The 24,023-nt window shown below is 56.1% G+C and overlaps 1 protein-coding gene across 12 annotated transcripts; it reads right to left on the bottom strand.

Annotated features, from left to right (window-relative positions):
* Positions 1-586: 586 nt before the first annotated feature.
* On the bottom strand, positions 587-23,890 carry PNPLA6 (patatin like phospholipase domain containing 6). Of its 12 annotated transcripts, XM_043911666.1 has the most exons (35): positions 23,823-23,869; positions 23,601-23,678; positions 22,601-22,662; positions 22,176-22,263; positions 21,920-22,002; positions 21,638-21,735; positions 19,532-19,672; positions 19,284-19,443; positions 18,718-18,798; positions 18,385-18,513; positions 17,943-18,023; positions 17,653-17,854; positions 17,055-17,138; positions 16,386-16,495; positions 16,083-16,250; positions 15,918-15,995; positions 11,127-11,332; positions 10,756-10,887; positions 10,553-10,676; positions 10,077-10,190; positions 9,745-9,820; positions 7,728-7,871; positions 7,447-7,510; positions 7,000-7,168; positions 6,624-6,806; positions 6,338-6,456; positions 6,004-6,160; positions 5,584-5,700; positions 5,428-5,497; positions 4,870-4,986; positions 2,767-3,068; positions 1,474-1,590; positions 1,228-1,333; positions 1,017-1,126; positions 587-916 (listed from the first exon to the last, which is right to left on the bottom strand). In XM_043911666.1, the coding sequence occupies exons 3-35, from the start codon at positions 22,625-22,627 to the stop codon at positions 812-814; spliced, it is 4,062 nt and encodes a 1,353-aa protein (XP_043767601.1). In that variant the 5' UTR covers positions 22,628-22,662; positions 23,601-23,678; positions 23,823-23,869; the 3' UTR covers positions 587-811. The 12 variants fall into 12 exon arrangements, with proteins under 12 accessions (XP_043767601.1, XP_043767602.1, XP_043767605.1 ...); XM_043911667.1 differs by lacking the exon at positions 23,601-23,678 and having other exon boundaries at positions 23,823-23,890; XM_043911670.1 differs by lacking the exon at positions 23,601-23,678 and having other exon boundaries at positions 587-886; positions 7,728-7,868; positions 17,683-17,854; positions 23,823-23,890.
* Between the last annotated feature and the right edge of the window lie 133 nt (positions 23,891-24,023).

Raw genomic sequence — 24,023 nt, 5'->3', positions numbered from 1 at the left:
ACAACTAAACAAACAAACAAAAAATCATCCAGGGTTCCCCGCTGCCCGCAAGATAGTCTTGTGAATGAGCCCACCCATTGTCACATCCCCGCTCTGGCTCCGGGGAGGGGGAGGCAGTGATGGGGAGCCCCAACAGGCCAGCAGGACACAGTAGAGGAAACTGGCTGGGAGCCTCCGAGAGTGAAGTTCTTGAGCCCCGTTCATGCGTGTATGTATGGGACGTCCTTTGGGGACCAGGCTCAGGAGTACACACAATAGGAACACATAGAAAACATGGAGCTTCTGCACACAGTAGGACTAGTCAAGGGGCGAAGGCTGTGGGAACCCAGTATGGAAAATGAGGGGTGCCAGAATGGGCATCCGTGATCCCTAGAGAGGCTCACAGCATCTGCAGGCCGTGTGGTCCAGAGCCCGCACCGAGTGGGACTGCAGGCACTCCCACTGGGAGTGGGGGATGTTCAGCCGGAGGCTGGGAGCACTGGTCACTGTGACAAGCTCAAGGCTGTTTCCAGCGCCAGCCTCAGCCATCCTGAGCATAGAAGGTGGAGTGAGGTGCCCCCTGAACCCAAAGATGACATAAGGCCACTTCCAAGAGGGAAAGGTTTATTGGTGTGACTGATCGAGGGTCATCAGTGCAGTGCTGCCCCTCCCCCATGCCGGGGAGGGGGGACAGGCCAGTCCAGTGTGTGGGCCCTGGGGGTCAAGGGGGACCCAAGGGGTCACAGGCATAGCAGCAGGCAGAGGGGGAGTGAGCCACCCCCACAGGGCTCACCCCTTGTCCAGCCCAAGGCGGGGACCCCACTGGAGGTCCTCAGGTATCCGCAGCAGGGCTGGAGGGTTCCTGCGGCAGCCAGCGTCGGTGCCGGAGGTTCGACTTCTCCTCCTCCTGTGGGGACAAGGGGTGGCCCCCCACGCCCTGCGTGTGTCATCACATAGCCCAGGCCAGGGGGGCACGTCAGCAGAGTCTCCTCACTGTGTGGGCGGGGGGAGGGAGGCCCGGGTCACCCCCCTCTCACCATCTCCAAGGCAGTGCTGGGGCTTGCGCCCTCCGGAGAGCCCCCTTCGTCCCGTGAGCACTCGGGGCCCGCGTCCTCCTCGTACTCCGTCAGGCAGTCCGACTCCTCCCCTGGAATGGCATGGATGAAGCTGACTCGGCCCAGGACTGGTCTGACCTCCCCGGCCACGTATACCATCCCCACCTTCCTAGGGTGGCCCTCGGTCCCTCACCATCAGCACAGCCGTCGGAAACCGAAACGTAGCTCGTGGTGGGCGGCTCGATCCGGGACACTATCTCCGCCAAGTCAGTGAAGCCGGAGCTGGGGAAGGCGAGCACCTGACGGGTGATGTGGATGAGGCTGGTCATCTGAGGTGTGTGTGTTGGGGGGTGCTGGGGGGGAGGGGTCCAGAGGGAACTGGGGTGGGGAGAATCTGTTGTCGGAGGGGCCCTGCCGATGGAAGAGGGCGCAGGCTTACGTCTGCACGGCGGCTCTCGTTCAGGTCGGCAGACCGCCGGTCCGTGAGCATCTTTTCAATGATGTCGCCCCGGCTCCAGCCCCCGAAGACAGTCGATCCATACTGGTAGCCCACATCCTGCAGGAAATGAAGGGGGCTTGGGGCCATGTATGCGACCCCCAGAATGTTCCTCTCCGCTTATCCCCACCCTGCTTGCCCCTCCCCTGGCCCCTCAGAAGCCTGCTGCTCTGTAGGAGCTGGCATTTGAGACTAAAAGTTCAGAGTTGGGTGTACTTAGCACACTCATCCCCACATCCTTGATCCTATGCCCTTGCCCAACACTACTAATCTGTCTTAGCACATATTTTTTTCCCCACTCAGCACCATGGAGTGTGTCAAAAGGACACAGGTGGCAGTGTGCAAGCTTATTTCAAGCTCTACAAATAACTGTTAATTGCTCAGTCATGTTTGACTGTTTGAGACCCCATGGACTGTAGCCCACCAGTCCCCACTGTCCATGAAATTCTCCAGGCAAGAATACTGGAGTGGGTAGCCATTCCCTTCTCCAGGGGATCTTCCTGACCCAGGGATGGAACCTGGGTCTCTGGCACTGTGGGCAGATTCTTTACCATCTGAGCCACCAGGGAAGCCCTTGCAAATATGTGCTATACCCCTAAACATCACCATTTCCCATGGCCACTACAGACATCACTAATCCATCACGGCTTGCCTTCCCAGTGAGCCTGGAAAGGGCATCAGACATTTTTTACTCAGAGCACTGGACAGGCAGCTACTAATGCTTTCTTTTTTCTCTTTTTGGCGGCACTATGCGGCAGGCAGGATCCTAGTTCCCCAGCCAGGAATTGAACCCGCGCCCCCTGGAGCAGAAGCTTGGAATCTTAACCACTGGACCACGGAAGCCCCCAGCTTCTGATCATTTTCTCTTGGCATGCACTATGATCCATTTTTCTGGACCAGTGGCACATTACACAGTGCTGCTTTCAATGCATCACAAACCTGTGGCAGACATTACTAATTGACCGTGGTGCTTATTCCCACCAACACAGAAATGGTGTTAGAAATCTCTACACCGTGCTTCAGGCAGCGCAACTTCCTTGGTAGTTCATACATAGCGCATGTGCAGCCACGCCCCCTTGTGACAGTCATTGTAGACATCACTAATTGATTACTGTTCTATTCCCCCCAGATCCCAAATACAGCCCTAGACTATTTCCCCTTCTGTGGTTTTGGGCTTTCAGGAGTAAAGGTCTGCCAGCCCACCACACTGTCACCAGGTGGCTCCCACCAACTCACATAGATCTGGTCGAACTTTCCGAAGTCCATGGTCTTGAAGCAGTCAATGGGTGGGCGCAGGTACTCACAGTAGGAGCTGGACTTCACAACCTCCAGCTGTCGCACGCAGGACACATAGGCCAGGCGAGACTGGATCTCTGCCATGTCTGGAACCTTGATCTTGTCTGCCCAGGGGTTCAGCCGCTTCCACAGCAGCCACCAGCCAGACAGGCTGTCCCCGTATGTGCTAAGGTCTGTCTCGTCCTGGCTCCCCACGTCGATGGCGATGACTGTCTTGGCACCCATGCTGCGGGCGATGTCCGCTGTGGGGCCAGGGAGTCAGCCGGGGGCTCCCCACCAGTACCGGGGCAGGGAAGATCAACCCAGTCCCACAAACACCATCACTCACATGGTCATGCAAAAAAACCATGCGAACGACATGCAGGCATGCAAAGGGGTGTGTATGGATGGATGTAGAGGCTGATGATGTGTGGGAAGTGGGGTCGGGTGTTGGAGCTTTGGGGTTTGGGGAACCAGGGCCAAGGGAATGGAGAAGATGGAGCACAGGGACAAAGTCACTGTGGAAAGAGACAGGAAGTCAGATGCATGGGAAACAGAGACATGGAAGGAGAGTGACACAGAGAGTATAGTAAGGACATCAGGAAAGAAAGGTGAAGGGATCAGTCATGGAAACAGACAGAGGGTCCGAGATGCAGGCAGACAGGGGTGGAAGGAAACTGACAGGGAGATGTGGGAATAAAGACACCCAGGGAGGGACTTCTCTGTTGGTCCAGTGGTTAAGAATCCACCTTCCAATGCAAGGGACATGAGTTCGATCCCTGGTTAGGAAACTAAGATCCCACATGCCGCAGGGCAACTAAACCCTTGTGCCACAACTGGAGAAGCCCTGTTGCACTGCAACTAAAGAAAGTCTAAATACCTCACCAAGGAGCCCGCATACCACATTGAAGACCCAGAGCAGCTAAAAACAAAAAAGGACACCAGGAGACAGAGCCAAGGGAAGAAAAACCCAGGGGACCAGAGACAGCAACAGAGACAGGTGGGAGAAAGAGACAGAGGTCAGTGGCCAGAGATATGGAAGGAAAGAGGATCCAGGTGGAACCAGAGACCTCAAGACTGAGGCAAGAGACAGAGAGCAAAGAGCTGGTTTAAGGAGATTCAGGGGAGCAGGATGGATAGGGTAAAGGGTGGAGTGATGGTACAGTGTGTGTGGGGTGCTGAGGTCACAGTCTGTGTGCCCCACTGAGGGTCCCTGCGTGGGTCTGGGGGTGCCTGTGGACAGGTCTGATAGTCACGCCCATTCCCCAAAGACACCTGAGTCTCCATCAGACTGCCTGTGTCCCTCACAAATTTTTGTGTGTGTGCGCATGCCGTATGCACCTTTATCAGACATATACATCTCTTGTCTGTATGTTTGTGAATACACCCACCTCTGGGTAGGGTATTCCTCTGTACATACACCCAGTACTGTTTGTATTCCTTTCACATGTCCCTAGATCAACGTCTGTCTATGTTTCCTTGTGCGTCCAAGCATGCCTGTGCACCAGAGTTTGTACACACCTGCTCACGTGAATGTGGTTGTGTTGATGCATGTATCTATATGGGCTGCCTGTGCCAGAGTTGGCAAACCATAAAAGGTCAGAGGAAAAATTATTTCGGCTTTTTAGGCCATGTGGTCTCTGATGCAACTATTTGACTCTGCTGCACAGACACAGCCACAGACAAAAGGTAAATGACTGGGAGTGGCTGTGTGCCAATAAAACTTTATTTATAATATCAGGCAGAGGGCCAAACTTGGCGTGCAAGCGAATTATGTGGATCCCTGGCTTATGGGACCTCAAGCATCTGTGTAGCCAGCATAGGTGTCTATTTGTGTTTGCACGCTTCTGTGTGTATGGAATTTTAAGTTGCAAATGCCCCTGCCTCTCATCTGCATGCTTGAAGTCAGCAGGCGTGAGAGAAAGCTGGTGGTGGAGGCACCCCGCCCATCTGTGAGTGTACGTGCCTGTCCAACACAGCATATGCGTGCATCCTACACATGCACATACCGGCTGTGAGCTCGCCCGTGTGTCCGCGCAGGAGGACGAGCAGGTGGCTACTTGCCTGGCAGGTTGTTGATGTAGCCGCCATCCATGAGGAGATGCCCGTCCTTGGGGTCGCACAGCGGCGGCAGGTAGCCCGAGAGCGTCATGCTGGCACGCACGTATCGCCACAGGGAGCCTGCCCAGCGGGACACACAGACACAGACACGCACAGGCACACTCAGACACACTCAGAGGCCCGGCCAGCCCCGTGGGCTCGCTGACCTGGCACGTTGTTGACGAAGCACCCATCCACCAGCAGGTGCCCGTCCCTGGGGTCGCAGAGCGGGGGCAGGTAGGGGCAGTAGGAGGCACTGGCCCGGACGTAGCGCCACACGCAGCCTGCGGGGACCGGGGGTGAGGGGGTGAGGCGCCCGACAAGTCTCCCGACCCCCCTCCCCCCGCCCTCCCCAGGAGAGACATACCTGGGGCCCTCTGGGGCATTAGTGGGTGACGGTTAGTGCTCAGCAATCAGGCCAGGAGGGATGGTCACTCATGTTAACAACTTGGCTGCCCACCCCCAGCACCCACTCCCCAAATGGCCCCAGTGGTTGTGGCTGGGCCGCCTGGGGGCACGCACCATCTTTGTGGACACGCATGGCCGAGGAGGTGATGTCTGTGGTCACGTTGAAGTATGGCAGCCACAGGTCCTGCAGGAACAGAAACCGCGATCCAGGAGGACTGGGGAAGCCTATGGGGAGGGGTGGGGGTGGGGGGGCATGAGGGAAGCATGCACCTCGATCTGCTTGTCCTGGAAGACACGGTGGATGCTGCGGTTGAAGGCTGACCCCGTGAACATGGAGGTGACGGGGTAGGTGAGGTCCAGTACGGGCTCCAGCACCGAAGTCATGCTCTAGGGGCGAGGGGCGAGCTGGGGTCAAACAGGAGTCACTTGGGGGTCACTGACTAGTAGGTCCCTAAGGGTCTTGATTGTTCTAGCTAGGAGCTGGGAGCTAGGATCACTAGCCCAGAAGTCACAGGGGTCATTAAAGATCCTGGAGGTATCTCTATAAGAATCCGGATGGGCTTCACAGGATTAAGTCAGGGAGGGTCAGGAGAAATCCAGAAGCCCCTCTGAGGTCAGGTTTTTCAGGGTGCTCCTGGGGTGGGGGGACCCTTCCCCACCACCTCCCCAACCCCTCCCTGTAACGCACACCTTAGCCCACTCCCGGGCCCGCTGTTTAGTGCGGCTGGCGCTCCGCTCCTCGGCGTACAGGGCCCCGATGAAGGAGCCGATGGACGTGCCGCCCACCAGGTCAACGGGGACCCCCGCCTCCTCTAATGCCTTCAGCACCCCGATGTGTGAGCAGCCCCTGCACGGTGGAGGAGACTCAGTGACTTGCTGGGATCCCTAAGCCCCACCCCCAGGAATCTCCTCCAGGCTCCCCCACCAGCAAGGAACGTGGTGCTGTGGGATCCCGCTCAGGGAGTCAGCTCCACCCCTCAAGGCACCTGGCCCCGCCCCTGCCGGCACTGGCCACACCCCTCACCTGGCCCCGCCCCCGCCCAGCACCAGGGCGATGGTGTTGCCTGTGAGCACCCGCGCCAGGCGGGAGAAGTCGCTGTGCCGGTCTGCGCGCCTGGAGAAAACCTTCTCGTAGAGCTCGTGCTGGCATGAGGGGAGAGAGACACGGCGCATAAGGATGGGGGTGTAGGAGGCACCCTCTGGACCTTAAACACACTGCCACGCCCCTCTGGCCTCTAAGCCCTGCCCCTTCACTAGCCACGCCCCCGAAGGGTTCTGCCAGTGGACCCGCGCCCCACAGCACCCCTCACCAGCTTGGCCGGGCTGCGGCGGGAGAAAAGGCGGCGCGGACAGCGCAGATGCAGGTGTCCCGAGCACCAGCTGCGCATGTTGAGCCACTCCACAGTGCGCGTGGGGCCTGCGCCCTCCTCGCGGTGCAGCAGGACCAGCTGCTTGAGGGCGCGCACTGCCGTGTTCTCCAGCATCTGCTCCAGCTGCATGGGGGTGGGGGAGAGTGGGGAGCACGGAAGTCACTCTCGCCGGTGGTTTCCTCCCCGCCCCCCACACCTGGCCCCCTGGGTTTCTGGTCACCTAGCCCCACTGGTGAAGGTGCACATGGCCCAGCACAGGCACCCAAGGGCCTGGGGCGGGATCCCGGGGGTGCGGGTCACTGTGCCTGGTCCGGACCTGGCCGAGTGTGGGCTCCTGGTCGCCCAGGCCCACGATGAGGATGCAGTCGGCCTGGCGCAGGCAGCGCACGGTCCAGGGCGTCAGCGATGTGTCTGTTTGGTAGAGCACGATGCGGTGCGTGTCCTCCTGCTGGGCCAGCCACCCTGACAGCCGGAATTCCTGGATGCTAGGGTGGGAGTGGGGAGGGTCATCTTGGGGCTGGTCAGGGGTCCCTGCCCTCAGAGACCATGTAGCTCCACTGCTGTGGGGATGTGGATGTGGACATTCAAGGCCTAAACATGACTGTGTCCTCTAGGGACCAATTCACCCCACTGTCTCCCCAGTGACCAGAGGGATGGGGGCCCACGCTCCTTGTTTCACAGCCTAGAACTCAAATGAGACTGAAAGAATCCTACGTTCTGAGCTCACCCCTGTGCTCCCCGTCCCCATATCCCCAACACACACCTGTCCAGTGCAGAGGCCCCCAGGCGGGCCCGGATGATGTCACTGTTGAGGAGGAGCGTGGGGCCTGGAGATGGATGAGTGAGGAAGGGTGTTTAGGAACCTGGGCCAACAGAGGTGGGGCCTCTCTCATGAGAGAATACCACCTACTTGGCTTACAGGGCCTTGTTCCAGCTCCACCCCCACCCTGACCCACCAAGGCATCTCCATTCCTTGACCAATGCCCCCACCCGCACGCGCCTTGCCCCACACAGACCAAAGGCCTGCTCTTGCCCACGACTGACCAATGGCTTGCAGAGCGTGCTGCAGCTCCAGCATGAAGGCCACCATGGGCACCTCAGCACACACAGGCAGCACTGCCACTGTTGACAGGTTGCTGGCAGGGTTGGTGAGCTCCGAGTGAGGGGGGACACCTAGTCCCGAGCCTGCTGAGACCCCAAAGGATGGTATTTGCTGTGTGGTCCTGTGTTTGGAAAGGTCAGCTCTCCCCCACCTTCTCAGAAATCCCTTCTCCTTGTCCCTCAGCTGAGGCTTAGTGACGCCATACTGAAGGTCATGGTCTCAATCTTAGCCCCACAGCCTCAATCACTGTCCTTGATAAGATCTGGCTATCTGACCCTCAGTTTTGGCCCAATCTCCTCAGGGGGATCCATTACACAGCTGTATAACCCTTTCTGTTTTCCACTCTGCCTACATGGACTTGATCTGGGCCCCTACCCATTCTCACCTGGGTGGGGTGGGGTGGGGGGTCTCTGTCCACTAAAAGGACTTGAACACAGAACTAGACTGAGATAAAGATGTTTCTGACCCACCTATTGCGTCTCAGCTTCTCTGCATACACCTTAGACTAAAACATTGACCCCCATCTCTTGATCAGACCTCTCACTGCCTCTTCTCCTCCACCAATTCCTATAACAGTCTTGTTGTTGTTCAGTTGCTATGTCATGTCCGATTCTTTGGGACCCCATGAACTGCAGCATTCCAGGCTTTCCTGTCTATCACTATCTCCCAGAGTCTGCTCAGATTATAACAATCTAAACAAGTTCAAATGCCTTTCTGGTTCCTACAAGACTTGCTCTGGCCCATTCCTCCCCCTCACTCACTTTCCCCCTTGAAGTGTTTCAATACCACCAAACCCTGTCGGAGTCCTGTCAGCATCTGGTCCCATCTCATTTATCAAGTTTCTGCTCATTGTCCTCAGAAAATCCTGCCTCCTTAGGTTAGTCACGCCCCGTCAAGACTCTCTTTTGTTTTCTACACAGTACCTTAACTGACCTTGTGCTCTTTCTTTGTATTTTAAAGACTGTTATCTTGCAAGCCAAGCCATGAACCCTTCTAGGGGCTTTGTCTTGTGTACTCCCCCACCACCCTGCAGGATGCCCAGCACACACTAGATGCTCACTAGAAACTCGGTCTTTGTAGCATCACAGAGAGGTTCTCAGGGGTCTGAGATTTTTAAAGTCCCTAACCCCCTTAGCTGCCCCAGAATCACACCAAGGGTGGTCCTGCCAGCAGAGTGGGAGTGAAAGTGTACTTGGGCGCAGAGTGCAGGACTGGGGGAAAGTCTGTCGAGGAAGACCCTGGGCGTGGGGATGGTTACTGTCAGGGCTGCCTGGGCAGAAGCCCCGGGGGGAAAAAGGAAAGTAGATGTTGCCTAGGCTAGTCCAGGGTCAGGTCACCATAACCGAAAACCTCGGGCCCATATTTCTGCATGCCTCCAATCTGACCACTTTCCAGTATATCCTAGCTAGGAAACTTCATCTCCCAGTATGCCCTGGAAGGGAACGACACCTCCCAGCATGCACTGAAACTGAGAAATACGACTCCCAGCATCCACCAGGACCAGGAACCACATCTCCCACCATGTTGGTAACCTATTGAAGTCACTTCCCAATATACCCTAGGCCCCAAACACCACCCCATAAACTACAGTTCCCAGTACACGTTAGTCTAGGTCTTCCTTTCCTAGTAGGTGGACTCCATCCTCCAACCAGCTCTGACACCCAGAACCAAGGTTGCCCCTAAGACCCCACCTCTTATCATGACTGACGCTTTAGATTCCACTAACACGCAGCCCTGGGTCCAGGACTCCATTTCCCGGCATGCCCAGGAACCCGAACTTCATCCCCCAGCATGCACCAGAACTCGGATTGCAATTTCCTGCTTCAAACTCCACCCAGAGCACGTTATACACTGGACTCCACCTCCCAGAATGCCCTGGGCTCAATGCTCCCTCCCCCAGCACGTTCTGCAGCGTTAGACTACATCCTCCAGTATTCCCTGGCGCCTGCAGGCTCCTACCTGGGAAGGGTCCTCGCAGCTGCTGCAAATTCCCCAAAATCTTCTGACTCAGCAGGTGGATGAGGCGGGTCACGACCTGGGGCGTTGGAGGCCGGCGGTCCAGTGAGACTGCAGGAGCAACTCTGCGAGTACCACCTTTTCCTCCTTGACCAGGGCGCCTGGGTCCGTCACCTGGGCCCCGCCCCTCACTTGGAGGCCTCAGCTCCTCCCTAGGGCGCCACCGCACCCGAACACCCTCCCCACCCATTAGGCCCCGCCTCCTCTAGGGCTACACCCCCACTCATCTGTCCCACCCTCATTAGGAGAACAGCCCCCAGCCCAGCGAGCTGCACCTGCGGGTATCGACGTTTGATGTGGCCCAGGGTGCCCTCGGGGAGTTTGGCCAGCTCCGTGTCACGCACTGCGTGCACCGTCGTGGCACGTGGTTGCCTTGTCAGCGCCTCCACCTAGGGGACCGAGTGCGTGACCAGGGCTGCATGAGCCAGGAGGCTGATAGGTAAGGGAAAGGCCGACTGTGGGTGCAGACAGAAGGCGGAACTAAGCCTCGCTATCCATCTCGGAGCTAGGGGAAAGAGAGGCCAGGAGGACAGGGTTCCACACCGCGTGAGGGTCCCTCACTACGCTGATGAGGTTGCCCCCATCTCCCCGCCCCATGGAAAGCAGCTGGAGAAAGTGGAGTACATGAGGTTAGAGGCGGGGGAGGGCGCGTTCAGTGCCCCATCCTGTTGCCCGGGATGAAATACATGTTGGGAGTGGCGGGAACCTGGACTAGGAGAGGTTAGAGGTCAGTGGGTGGGGCCACGCTCACCACTCCTATGAGATCCCCGCGGCCGTACTCGCCCACCAGCTCTTTTTTGCCGCTGCCTCTCTGAATAACACTACGAAGCCGCCCGTTGAGCACGATGTAGGTGCAGTCTGAACGGTCGCCCTGCCTGGGGTGGGGGTGCAGGTGTCAGACAGAGTAGGCAGGTAGGCAGGACCTGAAGAAAGAGGTAGAGGCGGGGGCTGCACCTGTACAGTGCGCGTCCCGCCTCCACCGCAGTCCAGTCGATGGCGAAGTCCATCTGGCGCACAAAGGGTGACATCCTGGCGGCCACGGTTTGTGCGGCGCTCAGCACCACACTGGGCTGTGCACGCATGATCCTGCAGGCAAAGGGCGGGGGCACATGGGCCGGGGGGCACCCAGGAACAGCCAGTAGGGAGTGTTGAGTTGGGTGATGGCCTGGGGGTGGGACAGGAAGGACTCAAAAAGTGAAAACGGCTTTTCAAGTGCCATTGAAAAGTGTGGAGCGTTCAGAGGCATAGCCACACGCAGGGCAGAATGGAGTTGGTCAGGGGACCCCCTGAGTCACCACCGCCCCAACACGGGGCCCAGGCTGTACTCGTAGAAGTCGGACTTGGAGATCCGCAGGAAGGTGCAGTCACGCTGGGCTCGAAGCGTGAAGATGAGGGGCTCGCCGGTGAGCACGGCCAACTGTCCCACTAGCTCCCCGGGCTGTACCACAAAGAGGCACACGTCCTCCGCCTTGTCGATCATGCGCTGGTACACGTGAAGACTGCCCCAGAGCACGAAGTGCAGGCTCACATCCTGTGGGGGAGGGGCCAGGAGATGGGCACCTGGGCGATACCCCACCCACAGCTCGGGTCTGTGCCCTCGGAAGAGGTTAAGGAAAGAAAAGTTGGCGGCAGTGAAGGCCTTCCATATCACCGAGCTGAGCAGCACATGTATCTATATTCCCATTTGGCACCCGCAGCAGATACTGCTAGTAGATCACCCATCTCAGCCCAGATTAAGACTCAGGAATTCTTTTCAACAGGAAGGAAGCAAGAGGCTGGGAAGACTGGCTACACAGGAGCATGGCTGAGCTTAGGTCCTCTTTGCTTGTGCAGGTCAACTGCATAGCTACATGGAAAGGAACAAAGTTGGAGCCTCACCTTTCATCATGTCAAATGGATCAAAGACATGAATGTGAGAGCTTAAACTATACAACTCTAAGGAGAAAACACAGGAGTCAATCATGGTCACACTGGACCATGGACGCAATGGAATCTTGGATATGATACTAAAAGCCCGAGTGACAAAATGAAAAACGGATAAACTGGACTTCATCAAAGTTAAAAACTTTTGAGCTTCAAAGGGCACTATCAGGGAAGTGAAAGGACAACCCACAGGCTAGGAGAAAATATTTGCAAATCATATATCTGCTAAGGGTTTGGTATTCAGAATATGTGAAGAATGTTTACAAATCCACACTAAAAAGACAAATAACTCAATTCAAAAAAATGGGCAAAGGCTCCAAATAGACGTTTCCCCAAAGGATATATGAATGGCTAGTGATCCTATGAAGATGCTCAACATTACGAATCACTGCATGCTGCATGCTAAGTCATGTCCTCCTCTTTGCGACACTATGGACTGTAGCCTGCCAAGCTCCTGTCCATGGGATTCTCTAGGCAAGAATACTGGAGTGGGTTGCCACGCTCTGCTCCAGGAGATCTTCCCAACCCAGAGACCGAACCCACATCTCTTATGTCTCCTGCATTGGCAGGCACTAGCATGCCTGGGAAGCCCCATGAATCATTAGGGAAATGCAAATTACCACAAGGAGATGCCACTAGGATGGCTAGAATCAAAAAGTGTCAGAGAGGTGTAGGAAACTGGGATCCTTATACACTGCCGGTGGAAATGTAAAATGGTGCAGCCACTGAGAAACAGTCCTCAAAGATTTCAAAGATAGAGTTGCCATTGTGTTGGGCATGCATGCTCAGTCATGTCGGACTCTTTACAACCCCATGGACTGTAATCACTAGGCTCCTCTGTCCCTGAGATTTCCCAGGCAAGAATACTGGAGTGGGTTGCCATTTCCTTCTCCAGAGTTGCCATGTGACCCAGCAACTCAACTCCTAGGACACAATGAAAACATATCCACACAGACATGTGTACACAATGTTCATACCTGAATCATGCTATTTTGCATACTAGCCAAAAGGTGGAAATAAGTCAATGTCCATCAGCTGATTAACTGAGAAGCAAAATGTGGTTCATTCCTATGATGGAACAGTATTCAGCTGTAATGGAATAAGGCGCTGATGCATGCCACCACATGGGTGAGCCCTGAAAACATCATACTAAGGGAAAGAATCCCAGACACAAAGGGCCACATATTGTTTGATTCCATTCATATGAAATGTCCAGAACAGGCAAATCTATAGAAACATACGCTCAGTAGTTGCTTAGGGCTGCCACTGGTTAGGAGGTAGGAGATGGATGGCTTTAGAGTGTGGTGTTTCTCTTTAAGGTGATGTTCTAAAATTGACAGTGGTTATGGGTGCACAACTCTGAATATAGTAAAAACCACTGAATTGTACTCTTCAAATGGGTGAACTGTATAATGTGTTAATTACATCTCTAAAATTATCACCAAAAAAAAAGAAAGAATTCCCCTTTGGGGAGTTCCCTGGTGGTCTAGTGGTTAGCATTTGGCACTTTCACTACTGAAGCCAAGGTTCAATCCTTGGTCAGGAAACTGAGATCCCACAAGCTGACTGGTGCAAAGAAAAAAAAAAATCCCCTTTGCTCTCAGTTCCTGTGTTCTGCTCCAACCTTGTTGGTTTTCCTTTGTTTTCGAGATGGGACAGCTCCACCACAGGGCATCTGCACAAACTGTACCCTCTGCCTAGAATGCTTTTTCCTCCCGCTTGCACCTAGTTAATCTCTCTTTGTTCTTCCTCCTTCCCTGGAGGTCACTTCCTCAGAGACACTGCTCTGCCTAAATCAGACGTCGTAGAACTGAGGACATCCCCTTTGTAGCACGAAGCCTATGTGATTTAGCAACGATCTGTGAGCTTTGAGGAAAGGTCTATCTGTGAGCTTCTCAAGGGCAGGGGACCCCGATGGTGTTTGTTGGCCCTACAGCAAGCCTGGGACACAGCAAATACCCCTCTCTCCTCTGGTTAGCCTGCCCAGCTGGACACCACTCTGTACCACCCTCTTAAATAAGGAACTGAAACTGCCTAGAGACAGAAACATTCCTTCCTCATCCAGCACACAAACCTGTGTGACACCCCACAAAGCCCTGATGAGCACCAAAACACAGCAAGGATCCTTGGGAGGGGTGGGGGACATACACATGCTGGAACGTTCCAAGACAGAATTCCCAGACTGGGTTTGGGCTACAAATGGGAGTGACTAGTATTAGGCTGCCATTCATCCTCAGATTGCGAAACATGTTTTTTCCCCCACAGCAGGACTTTTCAGAGCCTTGAATATGCTAATGAGTTCACTGGGCACTTCCAAGAAGGACTAAAACAGCCCAAGTTCCCCAAACCTGTTGCACTCAGATCCCTTGTGATAGAGGTGTTCGGTGAAATATATTCTGGGAAATGTTTGTGGAAAGCAGGGTTTCTCAACGTTGGCACTACTGACATGTTGGACTGGATAATTCTGTTGTGGGGGGCTGGCCTGTGCATCTTGCATCCCTGGCGTCTAGCCATTAGGTGACAGTACCACCTTCCCAAGCCAATCAAAAATGTCGCCCTGTGGGACTTCCCTGGTGGTCCAGTGGTTAAGAATCCGCTTTGCAATGCAGGGGACACAGGTTCGATGCCTGGTTGGGCAACTAAGATCCTACATGCCGTGGAGCAACTGAGTCTGCACACCACAACTAGAGGGTCTGTGCATGGCAACGAGAAAGATGCCACATGACAGGATGATCCTGTGTGCCACAACTAAGACCAGACATAGCCAGTTAAATGAATAAGTAAAGAAATAAAACCTAATCTCAAAAACACTGAAGAAAAGCTTAAAAAAAAGTCTCGACATGGCCAAATATCCCAGGGGGGTGGGCCAAACTGTCTCCTACCACCCACTGAAAACCACTGTACATGGTTTTGGGAGCGGGCACAGCAGACCAGCTTTGTCCCTAACCAAGTCCTGAAGACCCTGAGGAGCCTTGGATGGCTGCACACCAGCCTGGTATGTTAGCAGGCTGGGCTGGGCTGGGCTGAGTTGAGCCCAGCAGAAGTTCATAGATAAGCAGGGCCCAGGGGCCCCTGCAAGGGCCATGGTGTGACCACACTTCTTCAGCCAGGCCTCCAATACCTCGAACAGCGGGCACCAAACGTACTCTGCAGGAAGGAGCCCATTCTGCTTTGAGCAGCTCAAAGTGACAATACAATCAAACTGATCACGTGATATAACAAATCAACTAGAATCTAATTAAAATAAAAACCACCATCATCCAGCCAGCTAACAGCTGGGCCATCCCCTCCTCCAAGCCCAGACCTCCCTCTCCTGAGCCTGGGGCGCTGCTGTGGTCTCAGCACTTAAGTCATGTCACCCTTACTGTCACCCCCTCCCCCATGGTCACCATGCCTTCCTCTGTGGTCACCCTTGCACATACCCTAGCAGCTCAGAACTGAGTACTTCCTGTCTGGTCCTCATAACAGTTCCTGGAGGTAGTTATGAGCCACGCCCTCGCCCCCCCATTCCACAAGTGGGAAAGATGAGAAGTTTCTATATGATTCACCCAAGGTCACCCAAGGGCTGCAACTCTGGTTCCCTGATTATTCACCCAGGGTCACCCAAAGGCTGAAACTCTGGTTCCTTCTTTAAGCCTCCTCCCCTGTGATCCCCAGCTGTGAAGTCACGAAAGGGCCTCAGTTTCCCCGTCTGGAGAATGGGCAGATTAGTGGGCTACGGTTTTCTCCACCTTCTGCATGCCATCAGAGGGCAATGAAATCCAGTTTGTGAGGCTCGTGGGGCTGGTTCCTGGCCTCCAGGTCAGATTCACACCTGTACCCATTTAGTGAGCCCCACCACCCCCCATCCCAGCAGGGACCTAGGATAAGAAACAGAGCATCAGAATATGTTGTAGATTTTGAAGGTCAGAAAAATGGAGGTTGCAGGAATGGCCAAGGGCAGGGAAGAGAGATCTTGGGGTGGGGGTCCTAGTGTTAAAGGTTCCAGTTTGGAGGAGAAAGGTCAATAGGTCCAGAGGACATGGGGAGGGAGGGCTGGGGGTGAGAATCATAGGATCCAAAGGTCAGGGGTTGGAAATCATGGACTAAGAGGTCTACATGTAAGGTGAAAAGGCAAGGATCAGAGATCAGAGAGGGAGAGAGAGAGGTCTCGGGTCAGAGCTGCAGGGTCAGAGGTCAAAGGTCAGACTCACCTGGTCCCCCTGGCGGGCAATGATGGTGCCAGCTTTGGCATGATGTAGCAGAACTCGACTATTCAGAAGGGTGGGATCCTGAGGAGGAAGGATAGGGGTCTGAGACGGCCCAGGCACACCTACTACCCCCCTTACCTGGTCCCCTAGATGACCTGGGCTACCCACCTCAATCTGCATCAGCTTGGCCAGCTCCTGCTTTGCTGCCTCAAAGATGCTGCTTGTCTGGCGGCCCTGGTAGGGCCCGAAGGGGCAGCTGCCGGGGGCCGACTCGTCCTCACAGTAGCTGTACTCACAGGCGCCTGCTGGCTGCTCCCGGGGCTCCTGACTGGGAGTCTGTGGGGCAGGGTCTGTGACCTCCATGCTCCCCCCAACCTTCCTCCTTGGGAGACTCCACCTGTGGCTAGGCCAGGGTTCCAGGAGGGGACTGGAGTCAGGAGGCAGGGGTGGGGGAAGAGGGCAAGACCTTACCCGAGCTGAGGCTGCCTGGAACCCCCCTGAAGCCTCTTCTTGCAGGGACACAGAGATCCGGCCCCGTTCATATGCCATGTCGAAGTCCGAGCGGGGGCCACCCTGCAAGCCTGTGGTGGATGAGGGGCAATAAATGCAATAAAGATGAGAGTAACCATAGCTGGAATCTAAGCAAACACTATCTAATAACGTTATCCCAGGCAGCAGCCGTAAAGACATGGACTAATCCATCGCCTCTCTCTATCCCTTGCAACCTGTCTCAGTACAGTGGGAGAGCACCATCTCAACAAGGACCCACAGAAAAAAAAGACATGAGAAATGCCCCCAGTATTCCTACTTCGTGGATGAGAAAAATCAAGACTGGGAGGCAGGTGGACTTCCCTGGTGACCCAGTGGTTAAGAACCCTCCTGCCAATGCAGGGGACACCTATACTATTCCTGGTCCAGGAAGATCCCACATGCCCCCGAGTAAGTAAGCCCATGCGCCACACCTACTGAGTGCACACTCTAGGGCCCATGCTTTGCAATAAGAGACGCCACTGCATGAGAAGCCCGTGCACCACAATGAAGAGTAGCCCCCTTGCACAGCAACGAAGACCCACTGCAGGCAAAAATAAGTAAATAAATGATATTTGATGGCCTCCCCCAGCTCCACCTGGTGCCCCAAACCTGAGATATCCACTGGCATGGAGATGCAGCGACTCAACAAGGGGGCTGAGGAGGTTTCCAGGGATGTGGGCTTCACTGGGTCCCCTGGAGGAGACGTGGAATTAGGCTCCGGCCCCTCGGAGCCCCCAGGTCTACAGCTAGGATCAGGGGGTGGGGAACTGAAGGGGGCTCGAGGACGGGCCAGCTCAGAGTTCCTGGGGACTGGGGGACTAGGAAAAGCAATTCCAGTGGGCCCATGGGACTGAGGCCAGGGGTTCTGGGGGACCAGGCAGGAGGAAGACCTGGAGACCTAGTTGAAAGGGCTCTTGGGGGGGCTGAGGGCTTCCCAGGTGGCTCAGATGGTAAAGAATCTGCCTACAATACAGGAGACCTGGGTTTGATCCCTGGGTCAGGAAGATCCTCTGGAGAAGGAAATGGCTAGTATTCTTGCCTGGAGAATTCCATGGACAGAGGAACCTGGTAGGCTATAGTCCATGAGGTCACAAGGAGTCAGACATGACTAAAGCGACCAACACTTTCACTTTTGGGGGGCTGGGCAGGTCAGGTGGGAGTCCCTGAGGAATTGAGACAGACACTGAGGGGCAGAGGCTGGCTCAACCTGAGCTCCTGGAGGCCAGGCAGGGGTCACCTTGGGTAACTCCAGTCCCAGGCAGTGGGGCCCCAGTGGGGTCAGACGGCCGGCCAGGGGTCTCCCTCAGCTCCTCTGAGGCCGAGGTGTTGACCATCCGCTTGGAGCCACGCACCGGGCTGGTGCGGGGTGGGAGGCCCGGGCTAGGGAAGAGGCGCAGCGGCTGGATCTCCTAAGGGCAGAGGGCGTACTTGTGGCACGTCCGGGGGAGGCAGGCGTCACTCACCCCTCTGGCCCCTGGTGCTCTGCAGGCAACTCACATGGCTGAAGAGCTCATTGGTCAGGCCCAGGTAGTTGTGAAGTGCCAGGAACGTGACCCGCTGCAGCCTCACCATGATGATCTTTGGGGGCGTGGTCGGCAGAGGCGGGGACCAAGGAGAAAGAGGGTGAGCCCCAGGAGAAAGTGGGGACCTAGCACTCAGGGGGTGGGGCCATGGATGGGGAGGAGGAGATGGAGCTAAGGTCAGAGATCAAGATCAGAGCAGGAAGGGGCTAGGCAGAGTCACAGGAGCCAGGGAGAAACCCACAATCAGGTGGCAGAAGCCTGGGGAGATGGGGTGGAGGCGGCTCAGAGGAGGAGTGGATGAGGTCTGGCTGCTCGGAGTTGATAAGCCCACCGTGAGCGCCTCTTGGCGGCTGGGTCCAGCCCCCAGGAGCCTGTGATGGGCGGGGGTCATGGAAGGAAGTGAACAGCCCACTCACCTGCACCACCCGCACCAGGCTCTCAGGGTACTTGGTGAACACGGCTGAGAAGGCCTCGACTGGCAGCCGCAGCACCGTGGAGTCTCGGGCTGCCCGGGCGGACACAGTACGCTGGGGATGCTGGTGGCCCTGCGGGCACAAGGAGAGTCAAGGTCGGGGTGGTGAGAGGCCCCTGCCTGCCCCCCCTGGCCCCTTCCCGATGCCATTCCTTGAGGGACCCCTGGAAACATCAGGGACCCATCAGAGATGGGGGCTCTGGGGGTGACCCTCTCCTACCCAGTCCAGTGGGTGTGGCCTACCGTCTCCCCACACCCCTCCGTACTGGTGACTCACAGTGATGACATCCAGTATGCTCAGGAGGCTGTTGACACTGTCCCCAGGAACCACTTCCTTCACCACACACTCCTTCCCGTCCTGAGACACACAAAGTGGGGTGGGCACTGACCAGTGCTGCCCTTACCCTGTTGACCCGCCTCTTGCCTGCTGACCAAGCCACCAGCCCTCATTCTCACGGAGCCTGGTGATCGCTGACATCCTGACCCCATGAACCTTCTGACCAGCATCGCTAACTAGCTGGTGACTGTGCTGACCACCCCAGACGCCCCTGGGCATCTGTTCCTGACTCCTGCCTGTACATCTCATAAGGACCACCAACATGGGGACTTCCCTGGTGGTCTGGTGGTTAGCATTCAGTGCTGTCACTGCCATGGCCTAGATTTGATCCCTGGTCAGGGAACTGAGATTCTGCAAGACATGCAGCACCGCCCAAATTAAAAAAAAAAAAAACCCACCAACCCTGCTGACCAAAACCACTGTCCGTCCCCAGTGACCGTGGCGCCCCTGCCTGTCCTGCTGCCCACCCCGTCACCCCGCGGAGCCCCCCGGGGTGGCACACTCACAGGCCCCGGCAGACACAGCTCCAGGAGCCCGTCCTGAACCACGTAGATGCTCGCGTCCGGCTGGCCAGGTCGGAACACGTAGTCACCCTGGCCGAGCCGCTGGAAGACCATGTGGCGGCAGAGCTCCAGGAAGAGTGGCTTCTCAAAGTGGCCCAGCACCCTGGACAGGGAAGGCGGGGAAATGCAGATATCAGGAGGTCAGGTCAGCCCCAGCTCGGCAACGCCCCTGCCTGCACCCTGACACTGACCGGACGTTCTTGAGCATGTAGAGCACCTCGGAGGGCAGGTGGGAGTTGGCCAGGTCACCCTCGGTCAGGTCAGCCTCCAGCACAGCAGGCGGGGGCTCCTTCCGCTGCAGCGTGGGCGCCTCTTTCTGGATGCGCAGGATCCTGGTGGGAGGAGAGGGGGATGGGGGCAGTGGAGAGCAGGGAGAAGGCTCAGGCAGACCTCAGATCCCTCCTGCCCCCACAGAGCCCCTCCTGGGGTCCTTAGAGCAGGGGTCAGCAAACTCTGGCCCACTGGCTGAATCAGGCCAGCCACCTCCTTTTGTCCATAAAGTTTTATTGGCACACAGCTACATTCACTCATTTACACATATCTGTGGCTGCTTTAACGATACAACAGCAGGATTGAGTCATTACATTACCATTGTATGCAGCCTGCAAAGCCTAAGATGTGGCCCGAGAAAGAAACTTGCTGACCCCTGATGTAAAACTCTGAGGTTGCCCTCCACTAGACACAGGCTTCCTACATGGAACCTCTCATTGGGCAGACTCCTGACATAGCTTCCAAGATATGAGCAGACCTCAGCAAAAGCATCTATGTTCATCATGGCACCCTAGAGATAGTCCATCAGCTGGCAATCACAGACTAGACTCCTGATACAGCCTCCCTCATGGAGGCAGACCCCTGGGGTAGTTTCTGTTATATCAGGAGACCCCAGATGCAGCCTCTCTGCTCTTTATAACCATCCCTGAGATAGCCCTTCCTCCCAAGCCTCAGACAGCCCTGAGAGAGCCCTTTGGATGGCCACAGAGGCTCTTGAGATAGCCCTGGTTACAGACAGAGACTCCAGATACAGCTCCTCTGCTGATCATGGACCTCAAACAGCTCTTCCCTGCAAGGCATAGTTATTACTGAGACAGTCCTTTCACTGGTCACAAGATGCTCAAGATAGACCCTCTAGAATGAGCTCAAACTGAGTTAAACTCCACAGAACAGAGGAATTGAGCAATAGCTCCCCTTCTGATCAGGAAGATCCTTGGGCTAGCCCTTATCCAGGTCACAGAGAACTGAGATAACCCTTTGAAGGTCATGGTGACATCAGGGTAGCTCCTCAAGGCTGTGCAATCAATGAGACTGCTCCCCCAGGAGTTGGACAGACCCTCAGCTCATGGTGGAAGACCTCGAGACAGCCCTTCTATTCAAGTCATAGAAAGCCATGGGATAGCACACCTACTGACTGTGGTCAGCCCTGGCATAGCACCTCAGTGTGAAGAAACACTTGAGACAGACCTTCACGTAGACCCTACATTGTCAGGAGACCCCACAGCCAGCTCTCAGCTTAGAACAACCTCTGGGAGAGCCTTGCTCAGAAACCCTGAGGTAGCTCTTTTATGATGACATTTCCTGAGATGTTCTTCCTGTCTCTAGCGTGAAAAGATTCTTGAGATGACTCCTAGGGAACAGAAATCCCTGACATAGTCTCCTTGTAGTAGAAGAACTGCAACAAAGGTGACATAGAGAGATGCTTTCTGATGTAGAGGGACTGCTGAGATAATCCCCGGGAAACAAAAGGTAGAGACAGCCCCTCCAGCAGGTCCTAGAAACACTCTGGAGTACCCTGGAATAAACCCTCTCACATGGGGAGACTGGACCAGGGCAAGACATCCAAGATAGCATTGTTATTGTTTAGTTGCTAAGTTATGTCCAACTCTTTGTGACCCCATGGATTGTAGCCTGCCAGGTTCATGGGATTTTCCAGGCAGGGATACTGGAGTAGGTTGCCATTCCCTTTTCCAGGGGATCTCCTAACCCAAGGATCAAACCCACATCTCCTGCATTGGCAGGTGGATTCTTTACCACTGAGCCACCAGGGAAGCCAGAGATAGTAACTGGGGATTAAATAACTCACAGATACTTCTGTAGTAGAGAAACATCACTGAGAAAGCCCTCAAGGAACATAAACAGCCTATCTGGTAGGGGAGAGCTCTGAAACAGTCCCACAGACGTGGAAAGACTCCTAAGACAGACAGTCCATGGGGTTCAAAGAAGCCTGAGATACATGCTTCGGTGTAGGCTGATCACTCAAAAAGCCCTGAACATAGCCCTGGGTACACCCAGCACAGCCTTACTTCTTGGCAATGTTGAGCATCTTAAGTTTCTTCTTCATGCGCGGGCGGGAAGTGGTGGAGACGGAGGCATCCACTAAGGAAGAAGTGGATTGTGACACCTGGGAGAATTAAGGGGAGGGGGGGTGAGAGGAATGCAGCAACTGCCAGTTCAGACCCAGAGAGGCGAGGGCAAATCCAGAGGCCCTTAATCAAGGAGGGAGGCGGGCTTACCAAGAAGTATAACTAGGAAAAGGGCAGGGCCTCTGTGCGGTCAAAAGGAGCCCCAGAGGGTCCCAGACTTACCTTCCGCATAATCTTCCGGCCATAGAAAAGCACTTTGTCTCTCTTCCGGAATCGGTAACGGGGGCCATCCGGGGCTGGGGTTTCTGGGGATAACAAGGACGGAGAGGGGCATTCTAAGCTAAACGCATACTCCGCCCGGCGAGAGATGGGGACGCTGCCTGCGGGCTCCAGCACATCCCACCTCTACTGACTCAGGGGCCCAGACATTTCACCTTCCCATCCCTCAACAGCCCCAGAAGGCCCTCCCGGTCCTCACTCGGCACTCGAAGCCTCCGCACCAGCAGCAGGATGAGCACGGCCGTGACCAGAACCGCGACTCCAGCGCCGATCATCATGCCCAGCACCTGCGGGACGAATGGCACAGGCTGCGCATCGCATACCGGGCCCGTCAAGCCTTCCCCGGGGGCCGGGACGCCCGGGACTCCATCCAACGGAGCCAAGTCCGCCCCGGAGATCACAGTCGGCTCGGCCCCCGACGTCCCCATCTGCAAAATGGGCCAGCGCAGCTCACTCCCCCGGGGAGTCAACTCTTTCTGGAGGTTCGGCGGCCCGCAGTGCACGCCGGGAAGCGTAGTTCCGCCTGAACCAACGCAGCCTAGTTATCGCGGGGCCGCGATGATGCGCGCTAAGCACGTCGGGAACTGTAGTCCCCGTGGCGGTGCATAACCCCCCAACCCTTACCATTTCGGTTTGCAGCGGGGCGTCCATCTGTTTCTTCAGGCAGGGCTGCACGTCTGGCACTCCTGGGGAATGAGAAGCCGGAGCAACCCGGACAAGTCGTCACTCTGGGCCCGCTCCTCCCCTGCAGCAAACCCTGCCCTCTTTTTACCCTTACTGCCGGGAGGTTTCTTTGCCGGCTTGGGGACGGCTGGAGGGGTGCTGCGGAGCAGAGGGGTGGGGCAAATTGAGTTTGGGGCCCGAGCTAGGGAGTGAGGTGGGTCCCCAGGTCCCCACCAGGGTCTCCTTACTTACTCACCAGACCGGCCTGACGCCCAACTCGTCCAGCCACACCCTGGGGCTAAAGGGCAGCCGGTCGGACACCTACTATCAGCAGCCAGAAAACAGGTTCCCCAAGGGGCACGGTTTTCTCCAGCAGGTGGCCCCCTCTGCAGGATCAATCCTGACCCGATCCCTAGGCCGCACCCCTGCACCCTCTGCGAACACTGGATGCCGCACCCCAGGGAAACCAGGCCCGAGTCATGGGGCTGGGGAGATGCCTGGCTCCCGCCGGAATGCTGCCAGGAGCGCCTTCACAAGGAGTCGTGATGCAATGCCGAGGTCTCAGTAGCATCCTGGGATGCTCGGAGTGGGGTGGGCTCGCAAAGTGTTACTGGTTGATGCTGGAGATTTACTGTCACATAATAGTAAAGTTTAGGGGTTTTCTCATGGTGCGGAGCATCCCTGGGATTCGGGGAACGAGGCTGGGACCATTGCTGGGAGACGTAACCAGGGACGCTGGAGTTACCAGGGGTCAATAAAAAGTTATCGAGAGATTGCGAGGCATATAAGACTATCACTGGGAAAATCGGGAACTAGTTGGGCACATCCCTGGAGTCGTTGGAGCGTGATACTGAAGAATGCTGGAATATCACTGAGACTTTTCTGGGAAGCTGAGACTGTTTTGGCAACCTCAGAGTATTAATGGAAATTTGGGGGAGTCACTGTGCCCTTGAGGCCGTACCTGGAAAATTCGCAGGGAATTGGTCTCCTCCCACCCGAGGATGCACCTGGCTACCGGTGCGAAAACACCTGCTGGGAGCTGGGGGGGGGGGGGGGGCGGGGTAAGAGTCAGGAAGTCGAGAGCTACCGAGAATCGACGGAAGACAGATCTTAGGAAAGCCGAGGGCTCGCTAACAACCCGCGAAGGGATGTCCCTGCGGGTGCCAAGGAAACCCGGACTTACCCAGGAGCCGCAGCTGGGGTCCACCCTGCGCCAACTCCGTTAGCGTTCCGCCCAGCGCCGCGGGCGCGGCCCCTTTAAATTATTCACCGCAGGGCGCACCGCAGCCCCGCCCCCCCGCCCCCCCCGCCGCCCCGCCCCCCCGCCATGCTTGGAAGGTCGCGCGGAGTGTGGCGACGCTTTAAAGGGACCCGCGACCAGGTA

This window comes from Cervus elaphus, chromosome 9, assembly GCF_910594005.1.
Source record: "Cervus elaphus chromosome 9, mCerEla1.1, whole genome shotgun sequence".
Taxonomy (NCBI): Eukaryota; Metazoa; Chordata; class Mammalia; order Artiodactyla; family Cervidae; genus Cervus; species Cervus elaphus.
Note: the sequence above shows the minus strand (reverse complement) of the source record. Positions and strands in the feature narration are given on the sequence as shown.